The 26,150-nt window shown below is 45.7% G+C and overlaps 1 protein-coding gene across 1 annotated transcript in view; it reads right to left on the bottom strand.

Moving 5' to 3' along the window:
* LOC130493399 (zinc finger protein 850-like) overlaps positions 1 to 16,014 on the bottom strand; it is a 59,992-nt gene extending 43,978 nt beyond the window's left edge. The window contains exons 1-3 of the mRNA XM_056867128.1: positions 15,259 to 16,014; positions 12,900 to 13,023; positions 10,380 to 11,628 (exon numbers count right to left, since the gene is read on the bottom strand). Coding sequence (XP_056723106.1) covers positions 10,380 to 11,628; positions 12,900 to 13,023; positions 15,259 to 16,014 — 2,129 coding nt within the window. The remainder of the gene's footprint in view (positions 1 to 10,379; positions 11,629 to 12,899; positions 13,024 to 15,258) is intronic.
* Positions 16,015 to 26,150: the final 10,136 nt, after the last annotated feature.

The following is a 26,150-nucleotide window of genomic DNA, read 5'->3' as shown; positions in this document are numbered from 1 at the left end:
ACGACCTGACACATATGCAGTCATTTCCACCACCCCTCCATCTGCATGATTAATGGACCATCAGACCCTGGGTCCATCCAAGTCAGTATTGTCTACTCAGACCAGCAGCGGCTCTCTGGGGTGTCCGGCAGAGGTCTTTCCCATCGCCTGCTTGCCTAGTCCCTTTAACTGGAGATGCCGGGGATTGAACCTGGGACCGTCTGCATGCCAAGCAGAGGCTCTACCACTGAGCCACAGCCCCTCCCCTAACTCTGTTTAGGATGGCACTCCCAGTGACCTTAGCTCAGCCTCTCTCTCTCTCTCTCTCTCTCTCTCTCTTTCTCTCTCTCTCTTTCCCTTGCCTACCTCATAGGGTTGTTGGAAGGATACAAAGTAGGAGGGGAGGGGATTGCATTAACTCAGCTCCTTGGAAGAAGGGATGGACATAACACTATTGTGTAATTCACAGTGGGTCGCCGTGTTAGTCTGTCTGCAGTAGTAGAAAAGAGCAAGAGTCCAGTAGCACCTTAAAGACTAACAAAGGTGCTACTGGACTCTTGCTCTTTTCTACTACTATTGTGTAATATTTGTCTATTATTTATCATTACAATGCAATTTTAAAGAGGGAGGTTAGAGTATTTAATTCCCGGAGCACGGTGTGGGGGGGTTAATGCATAAACCAACACACCTCTGGTCTACCAGCAGTTTTCAAAAGAGGCAGGCACATCTGGCAAACGAGATCTGCCCCTCGTAATGTGAATCCCCTGCAGGTGAAGCCCACGGGTTTCAGTGGATCGACGAAGCAGAGGCTAGAGGGGCTGTATAGGGTGGCAGAGTAACTCTGCTTTTGCATGCTCCCCCTGGCGAGAGCTCTTCTCTTCCATGGGGGGGGGGATAGCCATTCCTCACCCCAGACAGCTGTTTTTCATTGCAACAGTTGCATCAGAACAATACACCCACGCAGATTGGCAAGCCTTCCCGGGTTCTGTAACGTGGGAAAACCCCGAAGCCCCAATTTTCCCACGCCCCAAATCCCAGTGCTCCCCCCCCCCATAAAACTGGAAAAGGGATGGATCTCGCTTACCTCTGTTGGTAGTAGGAACCCTCACCTGGGCATCTCGACTCCAGATGCCCCTTTCCCCCCACCATGGGGAGGGAATGGAAAGGGGGGCTGGACAGGAAGGGGTCTTTTTAAACTCTGTTTGCATACCCATGGCCAGATGTGTCTAGGAAGCGAGAGTCTGTACGATTAACCCTTTCATGCACAGTTATACACTGCCTTTGGAAAAATGCCATTTCCCCTCCTGCCTCTTGTTCCCTGTCAAGTCTGTTGCATCCAACATGCGCAGAACCAGTCGTGGCACGGGGGGTGGGGGCAGCATCTTTTTGCGGGGCAGAGTCCCATTTGATTTACATTGAAATTTAAGGCAAGATGAGACTGAAAATACCGGCTGAGATCAATATGAATAATCTGAAAATCTATGGAAGCATAGCTGAAAAAGACTTCTAGTCTTGCTATAACTTCACATACCAGAAAAAAAGGCACTGTGCTGTGTAGTATGGAAAAGACAAAAACAGCACAAATTTTCAAAGCAATTAAATATATTAAGTGCAGAAGGTGTACGGTGAAAACACACACAACAAACAGTACAGAGAGAGACACTGTCCTTCAGTGATACTACTCTGAAGATGCCTGCCACAGTTGCTGGCGAAACGTCAGGAAAGAAAATTCCAAGACCACGGTCACACAGCCCGGATAACCTACAAGAAACAGTACAGAGTTAAAACTTCCAGGTAAGTGCAATTGTCCAAAGGTTTCGAAGACATATAAACAACTAGAACAGCTGGAGAGAAGATGAAGATGGACGTGTTGTCTAGATCATTATTCACGTTTTGCCAAAGCTTCATCAGCGCTTTTACACTGATTCATCATCAAGCCTGTGGGCAGTTGGAATTGTACCTATTATGGATATATATTGTACAGAATTCTTATTGAGAAATTGATCAGCTGATGAAAAAAACTCTGAGAAAAAAATTGTCAAATCATTGATAAGCAACAACATTTAGTTCTTCCTTTATCTGTTTGAATCTTCTTGGTCCTTTGTACCCTGTGTACTGTTTGTTGTGTGTGTTTTCACCGTACACCTTCTGCACTTAATATATTTAATTGCATTGAAAATAACTTCACATACAGCAGTCAGCACAACGCAGCACTGAACAAACTGCTCCTAAAAGGGCAAGAGAACAAACAACGAACAACTGGACATTTTATACTTACCAACTGAGGAAATTTATTTTGAAACAGGACATATCCCGGAATCCTGTCTTGTTTTGTTATTATTATGTATATACTTTCATCTTAAGTTACTCTTGTGGAGCAACAAGACTATATACTTATACTTCTTCATTTTTAAGCCTGTACAATAAGATCATTTTGAACTCTTGTGGAGCAACAAGGTTGTATATTTGCATAAATATTTTCAACAATTCTCCTAAGAGTTCTGTGGAATAACAGAAACAGAAATATATATAAGAAATTGTACCATTGGTTTATGTTTAATTTATTTTTGCCGTAGTAGCTGCATAGGTTTGATTAACTTTCATATTGCAGCTCAAGTGTATAATTGTTTAACCTCCAGATGGTGGCTGGAGATCTCCTGCTATTACAATTGATCTCCAGGCGACAGATCAGTGCACCTGGAGAAAAGGCTGCTTTGGAAGGTATACCCCATTGAAGTCCCTCCTTCCCTCAAACCCTGCCCTCCCCAGGCTCCACCCCTAAAACCTCTAGGTATTTTCCAACCTGGAGCTGGCAACCCTACACTTGGGTGTGTGCGTTAAGTGCCGTCAAGTCGCTTCTGACTCATGGCGACCCTATGAATCAATGTTCTCCAAAACGTCCTATCCTGAACAGCCTTGCTCAGGTCTTGCAAACTGTGGCTTCCTTTATAGAGTCAATCCATCTCATGTTGGGTCTTACTCTTTTCCTGCTGCCTTCAACTTTTCCTGGAATGATTGTCTTTTCCAGTGACTCTTGTCTTCTCATAATGCAACTAACCCTACACTTACTCCTTTATAATAAGGACTGTTAGAACCTAAGAAGAGCTCTGCAGGATCAGACCAGAGGTCCATCCAGTCCAGCATCCCGTCTCCCACAGCAGCCAACCAGTTCCTCTGGAGGGCCAAGAACAGGGCATAGAGGCTGAGGCCTTCCCCTGATGTTGCCTCCTGGTACTGGGATTCAGGGGTGGACTGCCTCTAAATGCGGAGGTTCCTTTTAGACACCATGGTTGGTAGCCACCGATAGACCTGTCCTCCTTTTGCCAAAATGGGCCGTTGCCTGGCGTGCTAATGCCAGTCCAACACAACCAGTCAGACTCCCAAGAGTACCAGGTCCTGTATTCGAACAAAGGGGATCCCAGGATCTGAAAGACTGAATTCCAACATCTGATCGGACTCTAGGGAGACCTCAACCGTTCCACGAATCTGTCTACTTCACTTTTCTAGCCATCTATGCCGGTGGTCCATCACTACATCTTCTGGCAGCGAATTCCACATTTTAATCACTCGCTATGTAAAGTAGAAAAGAGCAACTGTAGCCCCTTAAAGACTAACAAAATTTCTGGCAGAGTATCGAGCTTTTGTGAGCCAAAGCTCACTTATTCAGCGTGTAAAGAAGTATTTCCTTTCATCCGTCCTGAATCTACTGCCTGCGAGTTTCATTGGATGCTCTCAAGTTCTAGTATTTTGGGAGAGGGAGAAAAAGCTCTTTTGGTCAGCTCTCTCCACCCCATGCATAATTTTATAAACCTCTATAATTACCCCCTTGATCGTCTCCTTTCTAAACTGAAAAGTCCCAGACTCTTCAGCCTTTCCTTATACGGAAGGTGCTCCAACCCCCTAATCACCCCGTTTGCCCTCTTCTGTACTGTTGTTTATGTATTTTTATTTTTTCGCTACAGATCATCACTGTTGAGAATTGGTTCTTGTAGGTTATCCGGGCTGTGTAACCGTGGTCTTGGAATTTTCTTTCCTGACGTTTCGCCAGCAACTGTGGCAGGCATCTTCAGAGTAGTAACACTGAAGGACAGTGTCTCTCAGTGTCAAGGGTGTAGAAAGAGTAATATATAGTCAGAAAGGGGTTGGGTTTGAGCTGAGTATTGTCCTGCAAAAGTATTGTCCTGTAAGTATCAAGATAATGTGCTAATGAGGGTATGGTATGTTAATATGGAACCATTGTATCCTGAAGTGATCTGTTAATGTGTGTAATCCAAAACTAATCTGTATGGCTATTGTTGAATGTTGTCTTTGTCTGGAGGTGTTTCAGGGCAGGAAGCCAAGCCTTATTCATTCTTAAACTCTCCTCTTTTCTGTTAAAGTTGTGCTGATGTTTGTGAATTTCAATGGCTTCTCTGTGCAATCTGACAAAATAGTTGGTAGAATTGTCCAGTCTTTCAGTGTCTTGGAATAAGACCCTGTGTCCTGTTTGTGTCAGTCCATGTTCAGCCACTGCTGATTTCTCAGGTTGGCCAAGTCTGCAGTATCTTTCATGTTCTTTTATCCTTGTTTGTATGCTGCGTTTTGTGGTCCCGATGTAAACTTCTCCACAGCTGCAAGGTATACGATATACTCCTGCAGAGGTGAGGGGGTCTCTTTTGTCTTTTGCTGATCGTAGCATTTGTTGTATTTTCTTGGTGGGTTTAAACACTGTTTGTAGGTTATGTTTTTTCAAAAGTTTCTCCATCCTATCAGTGACTCCTTTAATAAATGGCAAGAATACCTTTCCTATGGGAGACTGTTTTTCTTGAGTTTTCTGATTTTTGTTTGGTTCAATGGCCCTTCTGATTTCATTCTTGGAGTAGCCGTTTGCTAGCAGTGCGTGATTTAGATGGTTAGTTTCTTCCTTGAGAAACTGTGGTTCACAGATCCGTCTTGCACGGTCCATTAATGTTTTGATTATTCCTCTTTTCTGTCGGGGGTGGTGGTTGGAGTTTTTGTGTAAGTAGCGATCTGTGTGAGTTGGTTTCCGGTAGACCTTGTGACCTAACTGAAGGTTTGATTTACGGATGACAAGGGTATCAAGAAATGGGAGTTTACCCTCAATTTCCTTTTCCATGGTAAACTGAATGTTTGGATGGATATTATTAAGATGGTTTAGAAAGTCCATTAATTTTTCTTCACCATGGCTCCAAATGGTAAATGTATCATCTACGAACCTGAACCAGACTGTAGGTTTGTAAGGTGCTGATTCTAATGCTGTCTTTTCAAAATATTCCATGTAAAAGTTTGCTATTACTGGACTGAGTGGACTTCCCATAGCTACTCCATCAATCTGTTCATAAAATTCTTGATCCCATAGGAAATAACTTGTTGTCAAACAATGGTGAAATAAGGCTGTTATATCTTCTGGAAAAATCTGGTTAATCAATGAGATTGTGTCTTTAACTGGAACCTTGGTAAAGAGGGATACAACATCAAAACTGATTAATATATCCTTTGGATTGAGTCTTAATGGACTGATTTTGTTGATGAAGTGAGTTGAATCTTTGCCTGTTTTGAGAAACATCAAGTTTAGCTTTTGAGAAAGGGATCCTTCAAATAGAGGAAGATGATCTTCAAAAGCTGGCCTAGCAGTTAAGAGTGCTGGACAAGTATCTGGAAGATCCAGGTTTGAATCTCCACTCATACCATGGAAGCTCGCTGGGTGACCTTGGCCCAGTCACACTCTCTCCACATAACCTACCTCACAGGGTTGTTGGAAGGATAAAATGGAGAAGAGGAGAATGCTGTAATCGGCTTTGGGTTCCCATTGCGGGGAAAGGCAGGGTATAAATGAATTAAAATAACAATAAATGAAAATAAAACTTAGAATGTGTGTGTGTGTGCTTTGCATTCACCAGTTAACGCTACCCAATTTGGCTTCTATTGACTGACTACTGCAGCTCTGTATGAGTCAGTGGTCTACATCCATTACATTTTTACCCTGTCCTTGTAGGCTGGATTTGTGAGAGGCAAGACAAAGGCTCCAGTGAGACCAGCCCCAACCCCGGATGAGGTTGACCGCTGCAGCTCTGTATGAGTCACTGGTCTGTATGCATTACATTTTTACCTTGCCCTTCTTCCAAGGGGCTCAGGATGTGGCACATTGTTCTCCCCCACACATACCCAAAGACATCATACATTGTCCCCATTTACTTCCTTCTAGCCAACCTCGGTTAAGAATTGTGTCTGGGCTCTGCACTGTAGGTAAGGGAATCACTCAGCCATTCCTGAGGCAGAGATGCAATCAAATTTACCCACTCTCAGCAGAGGCTGCCAGTTGCTTCTCTTTGTGAGTTGCTCTTCTAGGGTCTCCTCCTTCCAATGTCTCCCTTGGGTGTGGGTAACTCTGCTGTGCCTGCTTTGGATGTGATTGTTAGTAATTTCTGGTGCAAAGAGGCTACAAAGTCACCTGTCTTAAAAGGAAGCTTTCCAGTACTCGGCTCTGGACTTGCTTTCTTCCAACGAGGAGGCTTCCCAGAGCAACTCACCCAGAAAACCCATGCATGGGGACAGCAAATGTGTTATCCAGCAGATCAAATAAGGTAAATGCAAATGGTGGTGTTATTTAATAAACTTTGTGGATTAAAAACAGCCACACCGCCTTCATAAAGAGATACCTTTATTGGTACCTGCAAGGATGGAAGAAACGAGGACATAATGTTTAGAAAATCACGTGTCCCCCCACCACCCGCCTCCCAAACTTTCAGGCTACATTTTCTCCAATGATGGGGAAGCTTTGGCTGCAAAAAAGTACGGGAAGGGTTCTGCGGTGCACACTGCGGCAAAGGGCATCTTGGCCATCTTCTGGTCATTAGGGATGTGGAGGGGGGAGGTAGTTGTGAATTTCCTGCATTGTGCAGGGGGTTGGACTTGATGGCCCTGGTGGTCCATTCCAACTCTATGATTCTATGAAAGGATTCTGGGGATGGTTCTGTGCTGTACACTCAATGTGGGCTCAGTGGCCTTGCCTCTGTACTGTGGGAACCCACAAAATCTCAGGAGAACCTCCAGGCCCCTGTGGGAAACCGGACGCTGGGCTGCAGAGTTCCCTGGCCTTCTGCTCATGGGCCCTCCTCACCTTTAGGAAATTATATTTTATTATTACAGTAGGTGTCAATTGGATGGCCTTATTTTAATCTGTATGTTGTTTTGATTTCTGTGTTTTAACTTATGTTTTAACTGATATTGTATGATATGTGCTGTTGGAAGCCATCCTGAGCCCAACGTCAGTTGAGAAAGAGTGGGGTATAAATAAATAAATAAATAAATAAATAAATAAATATAAAGTAGATTGATCTTGCCAGAGCTTGGAAGCTAAGGAGGGTTGGCCACAGTTAATACTTGGATGAGAGACCACCAAGGAAGACAAAGATGGTGAGGGGTCTGGAGACCGAGTCCCATGAGGAACGGCTGAAGGAGCTGGGGTATGTTTAGCCTGAAGAGGGGAAGACTGAGAGGGGATATGATAACCATCTCCAAGTACTTGAAAGGCTGTCGTATGGAGGATGGTGTCGAGTTGTTTTCTGTTGCCCCAGAAGGTCGGACCAGAACCAACGGGTTGAAATTAAATCAAAGAGTTTCCGCCTAGACATTAGGAAGAGTTTTCTAACAGTTAGAGTGAAAGTGCTCCCAATAAAGGTCTTTTACCTGTGGCGCTATAAACTTCCCATGTACATAAACAGTAGCAGGAATCCTTTTACACATGACACCAGTGTAGATAAACGCGTATCAAGATCCGCCCCCCCGCCTCTCTTTTCCTCTTGCTTTCTATTCACTTAGTCTGCATAAAGCACGCACACATTCCTCTAACTGCAACAAGTAACAGCTGCCGGTATTTTGCTCATTTTCTAGTTAAAGGGACTCTGATGTTCCTGGTGAGGGGACTCTCTGTTCAGACCTAACGCATGTGCAATTAGAGAATCGCTCGCTGCCAACCTTGCTGATTTCAATAGCCAAGAATGACACCATGGGAAAAGTAGAAATGTATCTTTATTGAAGGCAATTGTTGAAAGTGTATAAAGGTTGATGAATGCTGAACTACAGTGTGATTCTTTCTGCAGTGTGATTCTTTTGGTTTTGGCTGGAGAAACTTGATCCCAGCTTGTATTGTTAAACTGGTACAGTTAAATAGCATAAGCTGTAAAAGTAATTCCTGATCGCCAGTGCGTTATCCTTGATCAGATCTACCTGGGGTAATGTTTTAGGCACAACAAGAGCGGTTCCTCAGTGGAACAGGCTTCCTCGGGAGGTGTTAAGCTCTCCTTCCCTGGAGGTTTTTAAGCAGAGGCTAGATGGCCGTCTGTCAGCAATGCTATGACCTTATGCAGATCATGAGAGGGAGGGCATCTTGGCCATCTTCTGGGCACAAAGTAGGGGTCACTGGGAGTGTGTGTGGAGGAGGTAGTTGTGAATTTCCTGCATTGTGCAGGGGGTTGGGCTAGATGACCCTGGTGGTCCCTTCCAGCTCTATGATTCTATGAAGATGAGGGTTGCTACGTGGAGGAAAGCAATGGCAAACCACCTCCACTGGTCTCTTGCCTTGGACACCCTACAAATGGGGTTGTCATGAATCAGTTGCGACTTCATGGTGCATCATTCATTCAAGGGGGGGGGGTAGGTGGCTTGTCTAATCAGGATTTCCTAGGGGGAAAGGCTGGAGCAGCCCTTTATTCTACTTTACTGCAGGTTAGCAAAAGCGGAGTATAATTACTCCCAACGCTAAGCAGCTTAACATCCTTGATTTCTATAGGTCAAGCATTCATACCTGTCTTGGGGAAAGATCTGCTTGGCTTTGGCACATAATTTCAATGCCTTGTTTTAAAAAGAACAACATTCCCATAGAGAGGTCTAGATTCCAGGGGAGCGTAGGGGGGCATAGGAAGCGGTTAGAGGGTGCAGAAAGCAGCTTTTTTGAGATTCTCAGTTTCCATTTAAAAATGTTCCTAGATCTTAGGGTTGCAAAGATATGCTTAACAGCACAAAAGCCAGAGGGATAGTTGCGCAGGGCTTAGAAGGGCTTAGGAGGGAGGGTTCAGTCCCTTTGCCCTACCTAAGACCATGAAAACCAAAAGAAGTTTCGCATACGTGTGTCAATCTGCATGATTTATACAAAGCACGGTACAAATTATACCCAGCCCCCATGCGTGAAGTTGGGAACGCATCCACTAGCTGCAGCAGATGGCAGACTTAGGCCACAGAACTTCCGCAGAGGTGTGCGGAAGAAGTCCTGCGTCATTAAATGAGAGAAAACAGGTACAGGGTTGGATTGAAAAACGTATACACGCACAGGTGAAGTACACGGAAATGGAAAACTAAGGCCCTATTCAGATTACAGTTCTAAACCGGATGTAATGTTGTTGGCCTGTTTTGGAATAAAGCGATAGAAAGATGGGTGTTCATACAGCTCACTTCAATCCATCTATGAGCCATCTCTAAAGCACTCTGGCTAGTTCAAACAGCCCCGCGATTGTTTTCCCGGCTTTTTTGCTGGTGTGATCTTTTCCAGCTTTTTTGGGGGGGGACGTTCTGAGATTTGCGTTATAGCGCTATAGCGTTATATAGCTATAATGTTGTATAGCTATAGCGCTATAACGCAAATCTCAGGACATTAAAAAAGAACACAACGGCAAAAAAGGCAGGAAAACAATTTAGGTCCTTCCCAAAGTGCTCCAGGCAGTTCAAACAGCACACTGGAGCAATTCAGAGGTGCAAGCAAGAACTGAAAACAGTTTTCATAAAAACCAGCTCAGCCTCGCTTTGCAAATGGGACCCAAGCGGCTTCGTCTGAACAGGTAAAAGAAAAATCCGTTAGCAGCCAGGAGCCCAACCGGTTGTGTCTGAACTGACACAAAAAATCCATTAGCAACCTGCTGCTCAAACAGATTATAAAGGCAATTTGAACAGGCCCTAAGTTAAGGAACTCAGAAGGGAAGGAAGCTACAATGCAAAATCCCTGGCCAAGGGGCCAAAATATACCACAAACCAACTTATCTGAAAAAATATTCAAACGGGACTCTTTGCGCAGAGCATACCAAAGCCTTCCTTGTTCAAGCCCTGAGAAAGTGCTTTTAAATGTATTCTTGTACTCTGCAACCTGTGTGCGCCAATAGTTGGCTAAAGTTTCTCTTTCTCGATGCGTGCACCCGCATCAAAGGTTCGATCTCTCCTTCAGTTTTTTGTTTGGTTAGAAAAATCCTTGGTCGAGCCCTGAGAAACAGAGACAACTATTTCACAGCCATCTTTATAAGTATGAAGCCCCAAAGCAGAGTTTGCCGTCTCCCTCAGTTCCACCCCCCCACGCCACCTCCAGTTACATTTTCCCGACCATGTGGGTTCTCTCGTGTTTCGTGAGCTTTGACCTCTGACTGTAGCTCTTCCCACAAACCAAGCACTGGTACGGTTTCTCTCCCGTGTGAGTCCTCATGTGTAATGTCAGCCCCGAGCTCTGACTGAAGCCCTTCCCACAGGCCGGGCACGGGTAAGGCCTCTCCCCCGTGTGGGTCCGCTCGTGCTTGATCAGGCCCGAGTGGTGCCGGAAGCTTCTCCCGCAGATGGAGCACTTGTACGGTTTCTCCCCCGTGTGGGTCCGCTCGTGCGCGACAAGGGTCGAGTTGTGTCCGAAAGACCTCCCGCATTCGGAGCAGGTGTACGGTTTCTCGCCGGTGTGGGTGATTTCGTGCCTCACGAGGTCTGAGCTGCGAAGGAAGCTCTTCCCGCAGTCGGAGCACCGGAAGGGCTTCACCCCCGTGTGGGTTCTCTCGTGCAGGATGAGGTTGGACCTCTGGCTGAAACTTTTCCCACAATCTGCGCACTCATAGGGCCTCTCCCCTGTGTGGATTCTCTTGTGGAACCGAAGGCCTGAGCTTTTGCTAAAGCTCTTGCCGCAGGTGGGGCATTTATATGGCTTCTCTGCCACGTTTTCGGAAGTTAGCGGGCTGCCACTCTGACGTGACATTTTTTCACACTCAAAGGGTGCGTGGGTTCGCTCATGTTTCATAAGGCTCGAATACAAACGGAAACTCTCCCCACAAGTTACACAGGCGTAAACCTTCTCTTCCGGGTGTGGTTCTTCATGCTCGACAAGGCCCAAGTCCTTGGTAGAGTTCTTCCCACATTCAGAGCATTCATCAGGCTTCTCTCCTAGATGGTTTTGGTTTCCCTCATCCCCATTCAAACCATGATGGAAATTTTTCCCACAGCTCAGACACCTGTTCAGCTTCTCGTTCCAGTGCTGGACAATGTCAGGGGTCTCTCCAGACATTTCCCTAGACTCCGAGCGTTTATGAGGTTTGCCCTCGGCATCGATTAAGAAATCCGAGCCCTCAACAAAATCATTCCCATCGTAGATTTCTGAGCTCTCAAATGCGGGCCTAGCTGGTGTGTCGTTGGGTTCTCCTCTGCCTCCTTCTAAAACAGACAAGCTTGCCTTTTTTACCGGGTTGGTTCCTGGCTTCCTTTTTAGACCGTGCCGTTTCTCTGTAGGTTGTCCTGGATCTTGAGGCCGGGAAATGTCTTTAGCTTTTCCGAGAACCGCCCCACGAAATTCCACTTGCTTTGGATTTCCCTGTGAAGAAATGTTCTCATTTTCAGTCGATCCCTCATTATCACCTGTCAAAGGCGGGAAAGAAAAGGCTGCATTAGCCACGACAGATTAGCAACTGTTTCTGTCTAACGGGACAAAAGCTGGCTTTTAAAAACCAGCAAATGATTACCTGAAGTATTTATACCTCACCTTTCACCATAGGTATTAAGGAGGCTTATAATCCAAGTGATCTCTGGTACTAGTCAAATTGACTCAAGGAGGAAGGAGCCACTACGGGAAAGACTCCTTCCTGAAAAGCAAGCAGAACAGATTACCTCTGCCTATCATGCTCATACTGTCCTTGTACAAATCTATGGTGAGACCACACTTAGAATACTGTGTACAGTTCTGGTCACCACACCTCAAAAAGGATATTGCAGAGCTTGAGAAGGTGCAGAAAAGAGCATCCAAAATGATCAGGGGGCTGGAGCAACTGCCCTATAAGGAGCAGTTAAAATGCTTAGGTCTGTTTAGCTTGGAAGGAAGGCGGTTAAGGGGAGACATGATCGAGGTCTATAAAATTATGCATGGTATGGACAGGGAGAAGCCTTTCTCCCTCTCTCATAATACCAGAACGTGGGGTCATCTGCTGAAGCTGGAGGGTGAGAGATTCAAAACAGATAAAAGGAAGTATTTATTCAAACAATGTATAGTTAAATTGTGGGACTCCCTGCCCCAGGATGTGGTGATGGCTGCCAACGTGGAAGGCTTTAAGAGGGGAGTGAACATGTTCATGGAGTGGCTATTCATGGCTATAAGTAAAAATGGATACAAGTCATGATGCATGCCTATTTTCTCCAGGATGAGAGGAGCATGCCAAATATATTAGGTGCTTTGGAACACAGGCAGGATAATGCTGCTGCAATAACCTTATTTGTGTAGACCCTCGCTGTCCTCAACCATAGCCCTGGTGGAATATCTCCATCTTACAGGCCCTGCGGAACTAAGCGAGGTCCTGCAGGGCATGGGTCTCACTAGACAAAGAGTTCCACCAGGCATTGTTAGTGTTCATACGTACGTTACTATTAACACATATGTTTTGTTAGCGTTAATACATATATTAATATGTTTGTGTTAATACGCACGTTTTGTTTCAGCTCTGTTTTCAGATTACTGCATGGTTTTGGATTTCTGCAGTCCTAATCCTATCGTATTGCTTACTGGACACTGATTGTGCTGAATTTACACTGTGTAATCTGCCTTGAGTTTCAGGGAGAATGGCAGACAATAAATAATGTAAATAAACAATATATATCACGAAACAAGCGTTTTCAAGCCAAGATTTTTCCCAGTTTACCGTGCAAGCTGGCGTTCTCACTGAAACCCTCTTCCTTGGGTTCTCTGTTAAGAAGAATATGTCTGGAATCCATCGGCTGGCCCTTGGGACCAATGACGGCTCCTTCTTCAAACAGCCCCGGGTTCTGAAAGAGCAACAAGAGGCCCATGAGTCACAGCTCACTTCTTCAGTCTAGCTGTATCTGAAGAAGTGAGCTGCGACTCACAAAAGCTCATACACTGCCAGAAATTTTGTTAGTCTTTAGGATGCTACTAGACTCTTGTTCTTTTCTACTGCCATAGATATAATGTTTGTTTGCTAGGAAAAAAGAATGCCATTGAGACCTCATGAGATATCTTGGCGGTAGGGTTTGCCAACCTCTAATACCACATGGTCTTAATACAGAACTAGATTTATCATGCTACTTATGATTTATCTATCAACCAGGATCTTAAGTAAAACTGGTTTAGCTACCACCTAGCACCTATGCAATCAGCACAGCCTTCCCGTTCCTACTCTCACCTGCTCTACCTCGAAGCTTTGAGTTAGAGAAACACCTGTGACCTAATTAGTTAGAAAGTATTTGATAATATCTCGAGGATTTTTTTTACCAAAAGAACTTTGACAAGGAAAGCTGCAGCCCCTAGTGTGGCGCCTCAAACTTCAATTGTAAAGGTACTGTTTCATTTTTTTAGTCACATTGTTAAAAGCCAAATACATGCCTGTAACTTATGACGCTTAGCGCTTTTAAAATAATTGGGTAGTTAATAGTAGCTTATAATTATGTACCTTCAGGCTGAAGAAGCATTATATGCGAAAAACGTTTTTAAAAAATTCCGGAAGACGTTTCCCATCTTCACTTACCTCTTCCAAGGAATCCAGACTTCACTTGATCTTTAGAAAATCAAGCATCAAGATACATGCAAGTTCTAGCGGACTATAAATAAGATCTCACAACTTCTAGAAGTCATTTGGACTCAATTGATGAACTTTATATTTCATGTTGATTTTTGTCTAGGATGTTTATAAGCTTTTGTTTTCACTTCACTGTTATATTCACTGTATTGTAATACACTCTTGATATTTTTGCAAATAGAGTACTGTTTCCCTTCCAACTCCAACCTCTAGGTGGGGCCTGGAGATCTCCCAGAATCGGAATTGATCTCCAAACTACGGAGGTCAGTTCCCCTGGGCAGGAGCAAAAACTGATAAAAGGGAACAGTTGAAGATGGGACAGGGAAACAGAAAAAAGAAGAGCTGGTTTTTATACTCCACTTTTCTCTACCGTAAGGAGTCTCAAAGCAGTTTACTGTTGCCTTCCCTTCCCCCCCCCCCAACAGGCACCTTGTGAGGTAGGTGGGGCTGAGAGAATTCTGAGAGAACCGTGACTGGCCCAAGGTCACCCAGCAGTCTGCATGTGGAGGAGCAGGAAATCAAACCCGGTTCTCCAGATTAGAGTCTGCAACTCTTACCCACTACATCACGGTGGGTCTCTAAAGGATGGGTGGGTAGGTGAGTAAAGGGAGGGAGCAGAGGCAGTCAGAGGGAGAAACAGGAAAAGGTAGCTCAGGAGGTGCCAGGGAGAAAAGAAAGGGAGAAGGAAAGCGAATGGACCAGAAAATGGTAGGTAAGTGGGTCAGAATGAGGGAAAGAGGAAAGGCTACAGGCGGGGCCAACGAGAGGCAAAGTTTCCTCCCACAAAACACTCTTGGCCACCATCTCTGGCAAGACTAGGGAGAGTCACAGGCAACAAGGTGGGCATCCCTATCCCAGACTCCACATGAACACATGAAGCTGCCAGCATGGTGTAGTGGTTAAGGGCGGTGGTTGGAGCGGTGGAGTCTGATCTGGCGAACTAGGTTTGATCCCCCACTCCTCCACATGAAGCCAGCTGGGTGACCTTGGGCTAGTCACACTCTCTCAGCCCCACCTACCTCACAGGGTGTTTGTTCTGGGGAGGGGAAGGGAAGGTGATTGTAAGCTGGTTTGATGCTCCCATAAGTGGTAGAGAAAGTCGGCATATAAAAACCAACTATTCTTCTTCTACTGGATCAGACCCTTGGACCATCAAAGTCAATATTGTCTACTCACACTGGCAGTGGCTCTCCAGGGTCTCAGGTAGAGGTCTTTCACGTCACCTACTGCCTAATCCTTTTTTAAAAAACTGGAGATGCTGGGGATCGAACCAGGGACCTTCTGTATGCCGAGCAGAAGCTCTGCCACTGAGCCACAGCCCCTCCCCTCTGGGATACTCTGTACAACACACACATCTTGCACAATTCGGAGGAGGATTTCTACCCTGCTACATTATTGTCCGTCACGGACTCTTTGTATCTCAGCTCCCTTCCCTCCCAGTGTTGATGCCTCCCCATGCTCTCACCAGCTCTTCCTGCCTCTCATCCTCCCGTCGCTGCAGCAGCAGGAACTCCTCAGCCAGGGCCACCGCCTGGGCGCAGGTCTCCGGCCCTCCTTCCCGGACCCAGGTCTGCATTTCCGAGGGCAGGACGGCCAGGAACTGATCCAGGATCACCAGCTCCAGGATCTGCTCCTTGGTCCGCCGCTCCGGCTTCAGCCACTGGTAGCAAAATTCCCGCAGCTGGGCGCACACCTCTCGGGGGCCCTCGGCCTCCTCGTAGCAGAAGTGCCGGAAGCGCTGGCGTTGCCACTCCCGGCAGCTCGCCTCCCCTCGCAAGATGGCCGCTTTCATTTCCCCAAAGCTCTCCCTGACATCGAGACTGTGCAGGGCCTCCTCAGCATCTCCAAGGCCAGGGACCAAGCGAGCGACCCAGCGGCTGGCCTCATCGGTGCCCTCAAAATGGGCCAGGAAGGCCTTAATATCTTCCCATGGCGTCATGGGGTCTCTCAACTGCCGGTTGCTCCAGTAGGACTGCTTCCCCTTTGGGGACTCCAGGGTTTTTGGGCTTTGGGACAGCTCTTCCTCTGGCTCCTCCTTAACCTGCAGAGCGGTTATCCTTTTTGGTATTTTCCTTCTAGAACGGATGACCTGAGGAGACGCATTTCCCTCTCTCTTCAAACACTCCGTTTGTCTGCAGATTGGTTCATTCATCTTCTCTCCTGGATCTTCCTCCTGATCCAAAGCAGCCTGTTCTCCCACAATTCTTTGCGCCTCCGCCATTTTCTTTCCCAGGCTAAGGGACAGGTGTGCCGCAGCTCCAACCTGCCTCCGCTCTCACTCTCCTTACCAGGAGAATCTGTCACGTTTTGGCCTTTCTTTCAGGTCCTGGTCTCAGAACGGTGTTCTCCCAGGGAAACCTTGATCCCTAGGGAAAACACAGACAAAATTAATGACAAACTAAACTGGATACAAACTTTGATCCAATTCAATTCAATAGCCTTTAATAGGCATAGTACAAAAGACAGCTCATACAGATTCTCACGATCGAAAACAGATCACGCAAATCCCTGATGAACAAACCAGGGCCCCTATAGAGTATACAATACAGTTAAGTATGAAATATATAAAATGACCCATATTTTGGTATTAAACAAAAGGTTAAAATAAAGGATTAAAATAATCTAACCAGCCAGCCAGACTGTGATATAATAAACAATGATTATCATGATCATTGACCAGTCTCTAGATCAGTGGTTCCCAACCTTTTTTTGACCAGGGACCACTAGGACTTTTTTGTTCGGTGCAGGGACCCCAAGGTTCAAAATTAAAATTGCAAGAATTTGAAAATAAACTTTAATCATAACTGTTAGTTAAACATTAAACTTAGAATAATATTTGAATATATTTTTATAATAGAGAACTTTTAATTTAAAATATTAATTTATTATGGGTTTATAACTTTGTTTCGCGGACCTTGATTTAGTTCTCACGGACCCCTGGGGGTCCACGGACCCCCGGTTGGGAACCAGTGCTCTAGATAAACCACATCACAGCAGCAACTTGAAATATTAGGCAGGCTTCAAAGATCCCCGTCTCAGTAACATTACCAAAAATTTTGCAACCGAGGCAGTTGTTTCAGGCTTGACATCGGACAGTAGAGCAGTAAAACATTTGGCTTTTATTATTGACTAAATCAGTATCAAGCAAATCTAATAGACAGTCATTACGAAGGCCCTCACCCAGGCGACATTCCAATATAATGTGCATAAGCGAATCTGGAGATCCTGAACCACAGGGGCAGAGTCTCTCCTGATACGGAATGTGATTGAATCTACCTTCGATGGAAAGGCATTCATGCAACAATGGCCGTAGGCACAGATATAATGGAGATGAGGTGTATTTTCATAAAAATGTATTTCAATTTTTACTAGCAACTGCCCTCCCCAAATTTATACGATGGAAAAATCCAGAAAAAGAATGAAAAAGAACTCCCTGCCCCAGGATGTGGTGATGGCTGCTAACTTGGAAGGCTTTAAGAGGGGAGTGGACGTGTTCCTGGAGGAGAGGGGTATTCATGGCTACTAGTTGAAATGGATGCTAGTCATGATGCATACCTATTCTCTCCAAGATCAGAGGAGCGTGCCTATTATAGGAGGTGCTGTGAAACACAGGCAGGATGGTGCTGCTGCACTCGTCTTGTTCGTGGGCTTCTTAGAGGTACCTGGTTAGCCACTGTGTGAACAGACTGCTGGACTTGATGGGCCTTGGTCTGATCCAGCAGGGCTTTTCTTATGTTCTTAAAATGCAGATCATGACTGGATTCAGGAAATTCAGGATCTTATAATTCTTCAGACATTTTCATGATATGGAGGAACCTAATGAGGGAAGCAAAAGACTGATCAGTTTTTGGGAAAGCGGTTGCTAAAAATTTTTTAAACGGCAACCAATTTTTTTGTTTTGGAAAAGTGGTTACTAATAATGTTTTGTTTTTTTTAAAGGAAGAGATTAACTTGGGCAAAAAAAATCAAACAATAAACAACAGCAGTGCTTTTCAGATGCTGCTTCTGCACACACCGGAAGCCCTCATGATAAAGATGTAAAGTGAAGTAAACTACAACCACCAGCAAGCGACTGTGCCCCAGTTTCAGAAGCACAGTGTCAAGGGCTGTTAAAAGAGAAACCGGCAACTCCCATCTCCTAGAACAGGGGTGGGGAACCTTTTTTCCGCCAAGGGCCACTTGGAAATTTATAACATCATTCACGGGCCATACAAAATTATCAACTTAAAAATTAACTGACCAAGCCCCAAGCAGGCAGCTGCCCCAGATGACCCCCCTCCCCGTGCGGGAAAAGGGTTAACACAAAGGGTTAACACAGTTTCTTGGGCGGTCCTAGCAGCTCCATAGCTGATGACTTCTGCAAGGGGGGAAAAAGGTTCCTTTTCTCGGCAAAACAAACTCACATCCGCCTTGACTAGAGGGTATTCCTGTCTGCGGGAGGGGGTGGATCGCCAGTCTTAGATCCTTCTGAGCTGGAGATCTGCCAGGACCCACGAAGGGCCAGACCAAATGAGTTTGCGGGCCTTAAACGGCTCCCGGGCCTGACGTTCCCCACCCCTGTCCTAGAAGTAGGGATACGTTTCCCACAATTCAGAAAAGTGGAAGGACAGGATGGAGTGGGGAGGGGGTGGGTCAACAGTGCAATTCCTTTTTTTTTCCCGATAAAATTTTTATTATTTTCACAATTTTTTACTGTTGGGTAACTTTTCAGCAACATATTCATTTCACAAATAATACTAATAAAAAATTTAACAACCATGTCGAAAAGCATTTTTATCTGTTAATAAAAAGAAAATTAATTAAAAGACTTCCCCCTCATCTTCCTCCATCTTATTATAAATTTATCTACTCTTTTGTATAGTAATTCTAATCCAAAAAAATACTTCTAACTTAGTTACAAATTAATTCTTAATTATCTAGTTCATTACAATTATTACATGTTTATTGTTAGTTTAATATAGTAACAGATTTTTATCTAAAAAATATCCTTAAAATAAATGGATTAGATCAATGATAGCATAATTCACTAGTCAACATATAATTCCCTATTTAGCCCTCCGTGTCTCTCTATCACCCTGGATTGCATGCTTCCTTTTAATTTTATTCTTGCTGTGAGTTTTTGTTTTTCCAACACTTCTGATTATTATTATTATTATTATTATTATTATTATTATTATTATATTTTTAGAATCAAGTCTTTTTTGTCCAAGTGTCAAGGATGACTCCTTCTTCTCCTCTTCTTGTTCTTGCCTTTGAAATCAATGGAGTGGGTCTGGAATAACTCTGCACAGGATTGCACTGTCTTGGTGTTTGGTTGGAAGGTGGCCGCCGGGGCAGGAGCGCTGCTTTGAGCTCCTGATACCCCGCTGTTTTTAGCCTAGTTTTAGTGTAATTCGTGGTTTTATCAGCAATATTTTGACTGAGATTTGCAAGATTGAGATTTTAACTACGGCAGGGGAACTAAACGGCATTAAGAGAAACAGACTCCGGCGGTCGGACGCAGGGAGTGACTATGTGCTCGAGAAAAGGCCAACTTTCCTCCCCTGAGATGGCTGGAATGAAGACTGGGAAACAACTAAAAATGGATCATTACCTCCGAGGTGTAATATTTAATATTTATTTAATAAAGCTTCACAGAAGACAACTCACGAAGGTATTTCAGTAACTAATCGATTCACTGTTTTGAGGAATGATACGGATTGCTTGCCAGGTGATAATACTGGAGAGGAACTTCTTTTTACCATTCCAAGTCACAAGAACCAGCAACAATTTAACCAGAGAGCTTCCCCTATTTCGGGGAGCACTTTGGAAACTCACGCAGCTGTAGAGATTTTATCAAAGGAAGCTCTCCTAATCTCAGAGACAATAAGGACTTCATTAGGAAATTTTAATAAATTGGAAACAAACATGGATGATATGAAAAAAAATTACTAGATGAACGTATCAGGGATTTAAACGGACATCAACATAAGGGAGTGATTCAAGGGGGGAAATGTAGTAAAGAAAACAAAGCCGAGTTCTTATCTAGAGAGTAATTGGGAAGGTAATTGTACAATAGAGAAAGCTGATAGGAAAAAAGTAGACTCCTTTGAAATGCGGTGTTGGAGGAGAGTGCTACGGATACCGTGGACTGCCAAAAAAACAAACCAGTGGGTTATAGATCAAATCAAGCCTGAACTGAGCCTAGAAGCTAAAAGGACTAAACTGAGGCTGTCATATTTTGGCCACGTCATGAGACGACAAGAGTCACTGGAAAAGACAGTCATGCTAGGAAAAGTTGTGGGCAGCAGGAAAAGAGGAAGACCCAACAAGAGATGGATGGACTCCATCAAGGAAGCCATGGCCCTCCGTTTGCAAGATCTGAGCAAGGCTGTCAAGGACAGGACACTTTGGAGGACTTTCATTCATAGGGTCGCCATGAGTCGGAAACGACTTGACGGTACTTAACACACACACACACTCACAATTGGGAAGGTCAAGGGAGCCGCATAAATTTATTGCAGTTTTGGTGGGAGAAGGCGCCGATATTTAAAAGCACACCAGGGTGCCAATATTTTCATTTGCGAATGATTGCAGGCCACGTGCCAGATGCTTCACACTATTTGGCAACAGAAGCGCCAACTCTGGGTTGGGAAATTGCTGGCGATTTGGGGGCTGGAGCCTGGGGAGGGCGGGGCGTGGGGAAGAACAGAAACCCCAGCAGAGTATAAATGGAACAGGCTTCCTCAGGAGGTGGTGAGTGCACCTTTCCCTGGAGGTTTTTAAGCAGAGGCTAGATGGCCATCTGTCAGCCATGCTGATTCTGTGAACTTAGGCAGTTCATGGGAGGGAGGGCATCTTGGCCATCTTCTGGGCATAGAGTAGGGGTCGCTGGGGGTGTGTGTGGGGTTGTGAAATTGCAGTTGTGAAATTCGTGCATTGTGCAGGGGGTTGGACTAGATGACCCCTGTCAGGGGGTTGGACTAGATGACCCCTGTGGTCCCTTCCAACTCTACGATTCTATAATGCCAAGCAGTCCCAACCCTCCAATACATTTTCTCCCGGGGCAACTGATCTTGGTAGTCTGCGGATGGTAATCCTGGGAGATCTCCAGGCAACCCTATCCAGCCGTCTGCACTCAGGAGCCAGGTAAGCCAAAGAGAGACGAACCAAGCACATCTCCTAGGTAAATGCCCCTCATTGCCTCTCCCTAAATTTAGGATGGAGAGTTGCAAGCATGTGTGCGAATCCCCATCTCTTGTTCTCTTTCCCTCTTTGGCTCCCCACCCCACCCCCAGGTCCCTTCTCACTCACCTCCACTTGCAACCTGCAGCAGCAAAGACAAAGAAAATGGAAGAAAAACACTTTTTTTTTGGCCGATTTCCCAACCTCTGCAATAATCGAGGCTGGGAAAATTCAAAAGGCAGATTCCCTCCTGGGGAAGATGGAGCAGGAAGGGGATTTGCAGCTCCCATTCCTCCTTTGACATTTCCGGGCCTGTCTGAAAAACCGCCTTCTCTATTGCCTTAACTCTTTGAAGGATCCAATTCCTTCCCCCCTTTTTAAAAAAACACAACCCTGAGATATTATTGGAATTAAACTTTTGGAGGAATGTTTTGCTGCTAGGCTTCGACAGCAGCCTGACATGGAAAAATTAAACAGGTCTGGGAGTTGATGGGGGGTTCTTATTCTAGTTTTGTTCTATGTCTTTTATGATGCCTTGATGTGATTATTTTAAGTTAAATAAAGACATTTAAATTAAAAAAAGAAAAGAAAAATTAAACAGGCCAAGGTTTGGTTGGTTGGTTTCCCCCGCCAGGAAAATGGTAACTGACCGGGTGAATTTCTGCCTGTTGAGCAGCACAGAAGGCCTGCCGAGAGTAACAAAAATAATTGGTTGCAACCCACGTCCTTACTTTGCTCCCTGCTTTGGATGTCAGCAAAGACTTTACCTGGAGAATTTCTGACTGTCATGCAGCTGTTGAAGGAAGAGCTTCAGAAAGATGGATTTTTTTTAAAAAAAGAATTTTTTCATTGTTTTCTTTGTTGTATGTATTACACTGCATTGTTTTCCAATATTGTTATTCTGCTTTAATGCATTGCTTGTATGCTAAGCAGGGTCATCCCTGGTTAGTATTTGGATGGGAGACCACCAAGGAAGGCCAGGGTTGCTGTGCAGAGGAAGGCGCTGGCAAACCACCTCTGTTAGTCTCTTGCCATGAAAACCCCATAAGGGGTCCCCATAAGTCGGCTGCGACTTGACGGCACTTTACACACACACATTATACTTTGTACTGTACTGTTCTTCTGCCTTTAGCCTATGGCGTAGGATTGCCAGCTCTGGATTGGAAAATACCCAGAGATTTTAGGGGTGGAGGCTGGGGAGGGTGGGGTTTGGGAATAGGAGGGATCTAAGCAGAGTACTATGCCGTGAAATCCACCCTCCGAAGCAGTGATTTTCTCCAGGGGAACTGATCTCTGCAGCCTTGAGATCAATTATACCAGGAGATCTCCAGGCACTGTCTGGAGGTTGGCAACTATACCTACAGAAGAGGCAGCTTATCCACCAAAAAGCAAACAAATGTGGTTAATTTGTAAATTGCTCTAACTTGGCTTTGGAAAGTTTAGGCTTCTTTGTCCTGATCACCCATCCAGTTTTTAAGCTCAACATGAGACAAGGCAGATTATATATTCTACACCTTCTGCTGGTCAGGTACAGAATAAAGCCTTCTCAGTCTGTTATACACCTGAGGACAGAACCTCCATCTTCAGAAGTAGTCTACCTCTGAATATCAATCACTGGGGAGGACACTGAGAGTCTTTCGCTGACAGGCCACACTTGGGGACTTGCCAGCCTACAGTTGCCATCCTCCAGGTGGGGCCTGGAGTGCTCTTGGAATCACAACTGATCTCCAGGCTACAGGAGATCCGCAGGAGAAAAATGGCAGCTCCGGAGGTGGAATCGAGGACATCACATTTCACATCGCTGCTGAGCTCCTCCCCACACCCCACCGTCCTCGGCCTCCACTCCCAAATCTCCAGGAATTTCCCAGTCCCAGAGTTGGCAACCTTATCTAACAAGATGACTGCAGAAGCACCGTCCTGCCTGTGTTCCACTGCACCCAAAATAATAGGCATGCTCCTCTGATATTAGACAGAATAGGTATGCAGCATGACTAGTATCCATTCTAACTAATAGCCATGGATACCCCTTTCCTCCATGAACATGTCCACTCCCCTCTTAAAGCCCTCCAAGCTGGCAGCCATCACCACATCCTGGGGCAGGGAGTTCCACAGTTTAACTATGCGTTGTGTGAAAAAATACTTCCTTTTATCAGTTTTGAATCCCTCTCCCTCCAGCTTCAGCAGATGACCCCACGTCCTAGTATTATGGGAGAGGGAGAAAAACCTCTCCCTGTCCGCTCTCTCCAAACCATGCATAATTGTATAGACCTCTATCATGGCTCCCCTTAGCTGCCTTCCTTCCAAGCTCAACAGCCCTAAGCGTCCTAACCGCTCCCCATAGGGCAGCTGCTCCAGCCCCCTGATCATTTCTGTTGCCCTTTTCTGCGCCTTCTCAAGCTCTGTAATATCCTTTTTTTAGGTGTAGAAAAGGGCCAGAGTCCAGCAGCGCCTTCAAGACTAACCACAATATTTTCTGGCAGGGTGTGAGCTTTCGCGAGCCACAGCTCCCTTCTTCAGATCTGAAGAAGGGAGCTGTGGCTCGCGAAAGCTCACACCCTGCCAGAAAATATTGTGGTTAGCCTGGAAGGCGCTGCTGGACTCTGGCCCTTTTCTACTACACGGCGACCCAGGGTGCTTTTTAGGTGTGGCGGCCAGAACTGCAGACACCCCTGCCCTAGAGGGTTAAAAACCACCAAGACCGCTTCCTAGCGAAGCCGGGAAGCCGAGGATGTGGCCAAGGGCAGGCCCCTTCCCTCTTCCTTTCTCTGGGCTGATGGACAGTGGCTGGCGGCTGCCTTTCGCTCCAGGTTGCAAAGGGGCAGCGGTGCCAAGGCTGGGAGGTGGGGGAGCTGGAGCCAGAGGGGTGGCAGCGGGCGGGGAGGGGTGGCAGCGAAGGGAGAGGGGGTTGCAGAGGATGGAGAGGCAAGGAAGGGCAGCGGGGTGTGGGGGGGATTGTTTCTTGCAGGAAGGATAGGGTGGAAACAGTGCCGGATTGACGCATAAGTGAAACAAGCTAGAGCTTAAGGCCACCCTCTCTTGGGGGGGCCCCCCAAAAATTTTTAAAGGGAAAAAAACAACTGGATGCACATTTCCAAAATATAAGATAAAAAACAAAATAAAACCTACGTATTTTGTTACGTGCAAATGGCTTTCGATACCTGTTAGGCCCATAAATTACCATATAGCATGTAATTCACAGTGGGCGTCTGAAGATGTGAGCTGTGGCTCACGAAAGCTCATGCCCTACCAGAAAACAGCTTTGTTAGTCTTGAAGGGGCTACTGGACTCTTTCATGGAGCATATATTCAACACACAAAAAAACAGCGACAATTTGTGGTTGACAAAGGACAGCTGGACCTATAAAGGGCCCCGTTCCCTTCAATAGCTCAGGGCCCCATCAAACCTAAATCCGGCCCTGGGTGGAAAGAGGGGAGCCCCTGAATGAAACCCGCAGGGCTGAGCGTTGCGTGCAAGCCTTTATTTTTTCACACGGGCTTCCCCCTTTGGGGAAGGGGTCGTGGCTCAGCGGCAGAGCATCTCCTTCGCGTCTCGGAGGGTCTGGGTGCCATCCCCGGCGTCTCCAGGGCCGGGAAAGCCCTTTCTGCGCTTCAGACCTTGGAGAGCGGGTCGGCCCTGGTTAGTCTTTGGATGGGAGGCCACCAAGGAAGACCGGGGTGGCTGTGCAGAGGAAGGCGCTGGCACAGTGCCGGATTGACGTATGAGCGAAACAAGCTATCGCTTAGGGCCCCGCTCTCTTGGGACCCCCCCAAAAAATTAAAGGAAAAAAAACCTGGATGCACATTTCCAAAATATAAGATAAAAAACAAATAAAATAAAACCTGCTTTCAGCAACAGTGTTTTGTGTTGTGTAGGCTCCTATGATGTAAGTAATGGGCCCATTATAAAATTACTTTAGAAAAATATTCATCTTTATTATGTAGTAGTAGGCCTATATTATTATTTACCAGTACAGTTCCCTATTACCCCCACTTGCTACTATAATACTATATATAAATATTGTTGTTGACAAAGGACAGCTGGAGATATAAAGGGCCCCATTACCTTCAATTGCAAATGGCTTTCGATACCTGTTAGGCCCATAAATTACCATATAGCATAGGAGGGCCTCATCAAACCTAAATCCGGCCCTGCACTGGCAAACCACCTCTGTTAGTCTCTTGCCGCGAAAACCCCAAAAAGGGGTCGCCACAAAAACCCCAAAAAGGGATCGCCGTACTTCGGCTGCGACTTGAGTACTTTGGTCACATGAGAAGACGAGAGTCACTGGAAAAGACAACCATGCTAGGAAAAATGGAGGGCAGCAGGAAAAGAGGAAGACCCAACAAGAGATGGATGGACTCAATAAAGGAAGCCACGGCTTCCTTCTTCAGTTTGCGGGACTCCAGCAAGGCTGTTAAAGATCGGACGTTTTGGAGGACATTGATTCATAGGGTCGCCATGAGTCGGAAGCGACTTGACGGCACCTAACACCCACACGGGCAATGACAGAAAAGGATCATTTTGCTTTTAATTGATTTAATTAATTTTAATTGATTTTAATTAATCGAGTATTGCTTTTAAAAAAAGAAGAAAACCAGTTGGTGACCAATAGGTGGCTAGTGTGCCAGGACAGGGCCAAAGAGATGTGGATTCAAAACCCCCACTGGGTGACCTTGGATCTGACCTACCTCACCGGGTTGTTGTGAGGGGAACACGGAGAAAGGTTGAGGTAAAACCACCATGATCCTTTTGATGGTGGCAAACATGGCTGAGGGAGGGGGCGCGTGGCAAAGAGACGGCAGCAGGGAATTTGACACGCTTGCTTCCATGACGAAGAGTTTTTGCAGAGACTCGTTTTGGGAAGCCAGCCTTCCTAGGCAGTCAAGTTGCCAATCCAGGCTTTAAAATTCTCTTTTTTCCTTCTCTCTCTTTCAGGGAGAAGCCTTGGTCACCATCAGGAATGTTCTCAACTCCTCCCTAGACAGCTTTTTGACTCATTCTCGCCACTTGCTGCTGAGATAAAATTGCTACTCGTCAGTCAATTTTTGCTACTGATCCCTGTCCGACCACAACCCAGGAAGCAAGTCAGGATGTTTTCTTCAAGGGTGTGCTGAAGAACTTGGGTTTGAGAATCGTAGAATTGGGAGGGGCCCTAGAGGCCATCTAGTCCAACCCCCTGCTTAATGCACGATC

The sequence above is a fragment of the Euleptes europaea genome, chromosome 1 (assembly GCF_029931775.1).
Source record: "Euleptes europaea isolate rEulEur1 chromosome 1, rEulEur1.hap1, whole genome shotgun sequence".
NCBI classification, from domain to species: domain Eukaryota; kingdom Metazoa; phylum Chordata; class Lepidosauria; order Squamata; family Sphaerodactylidae; genus Euleptes; species Euleptes europaea.
This window is presented reverse-complemented; position numbering and strand designations above follow the sequence as displayed.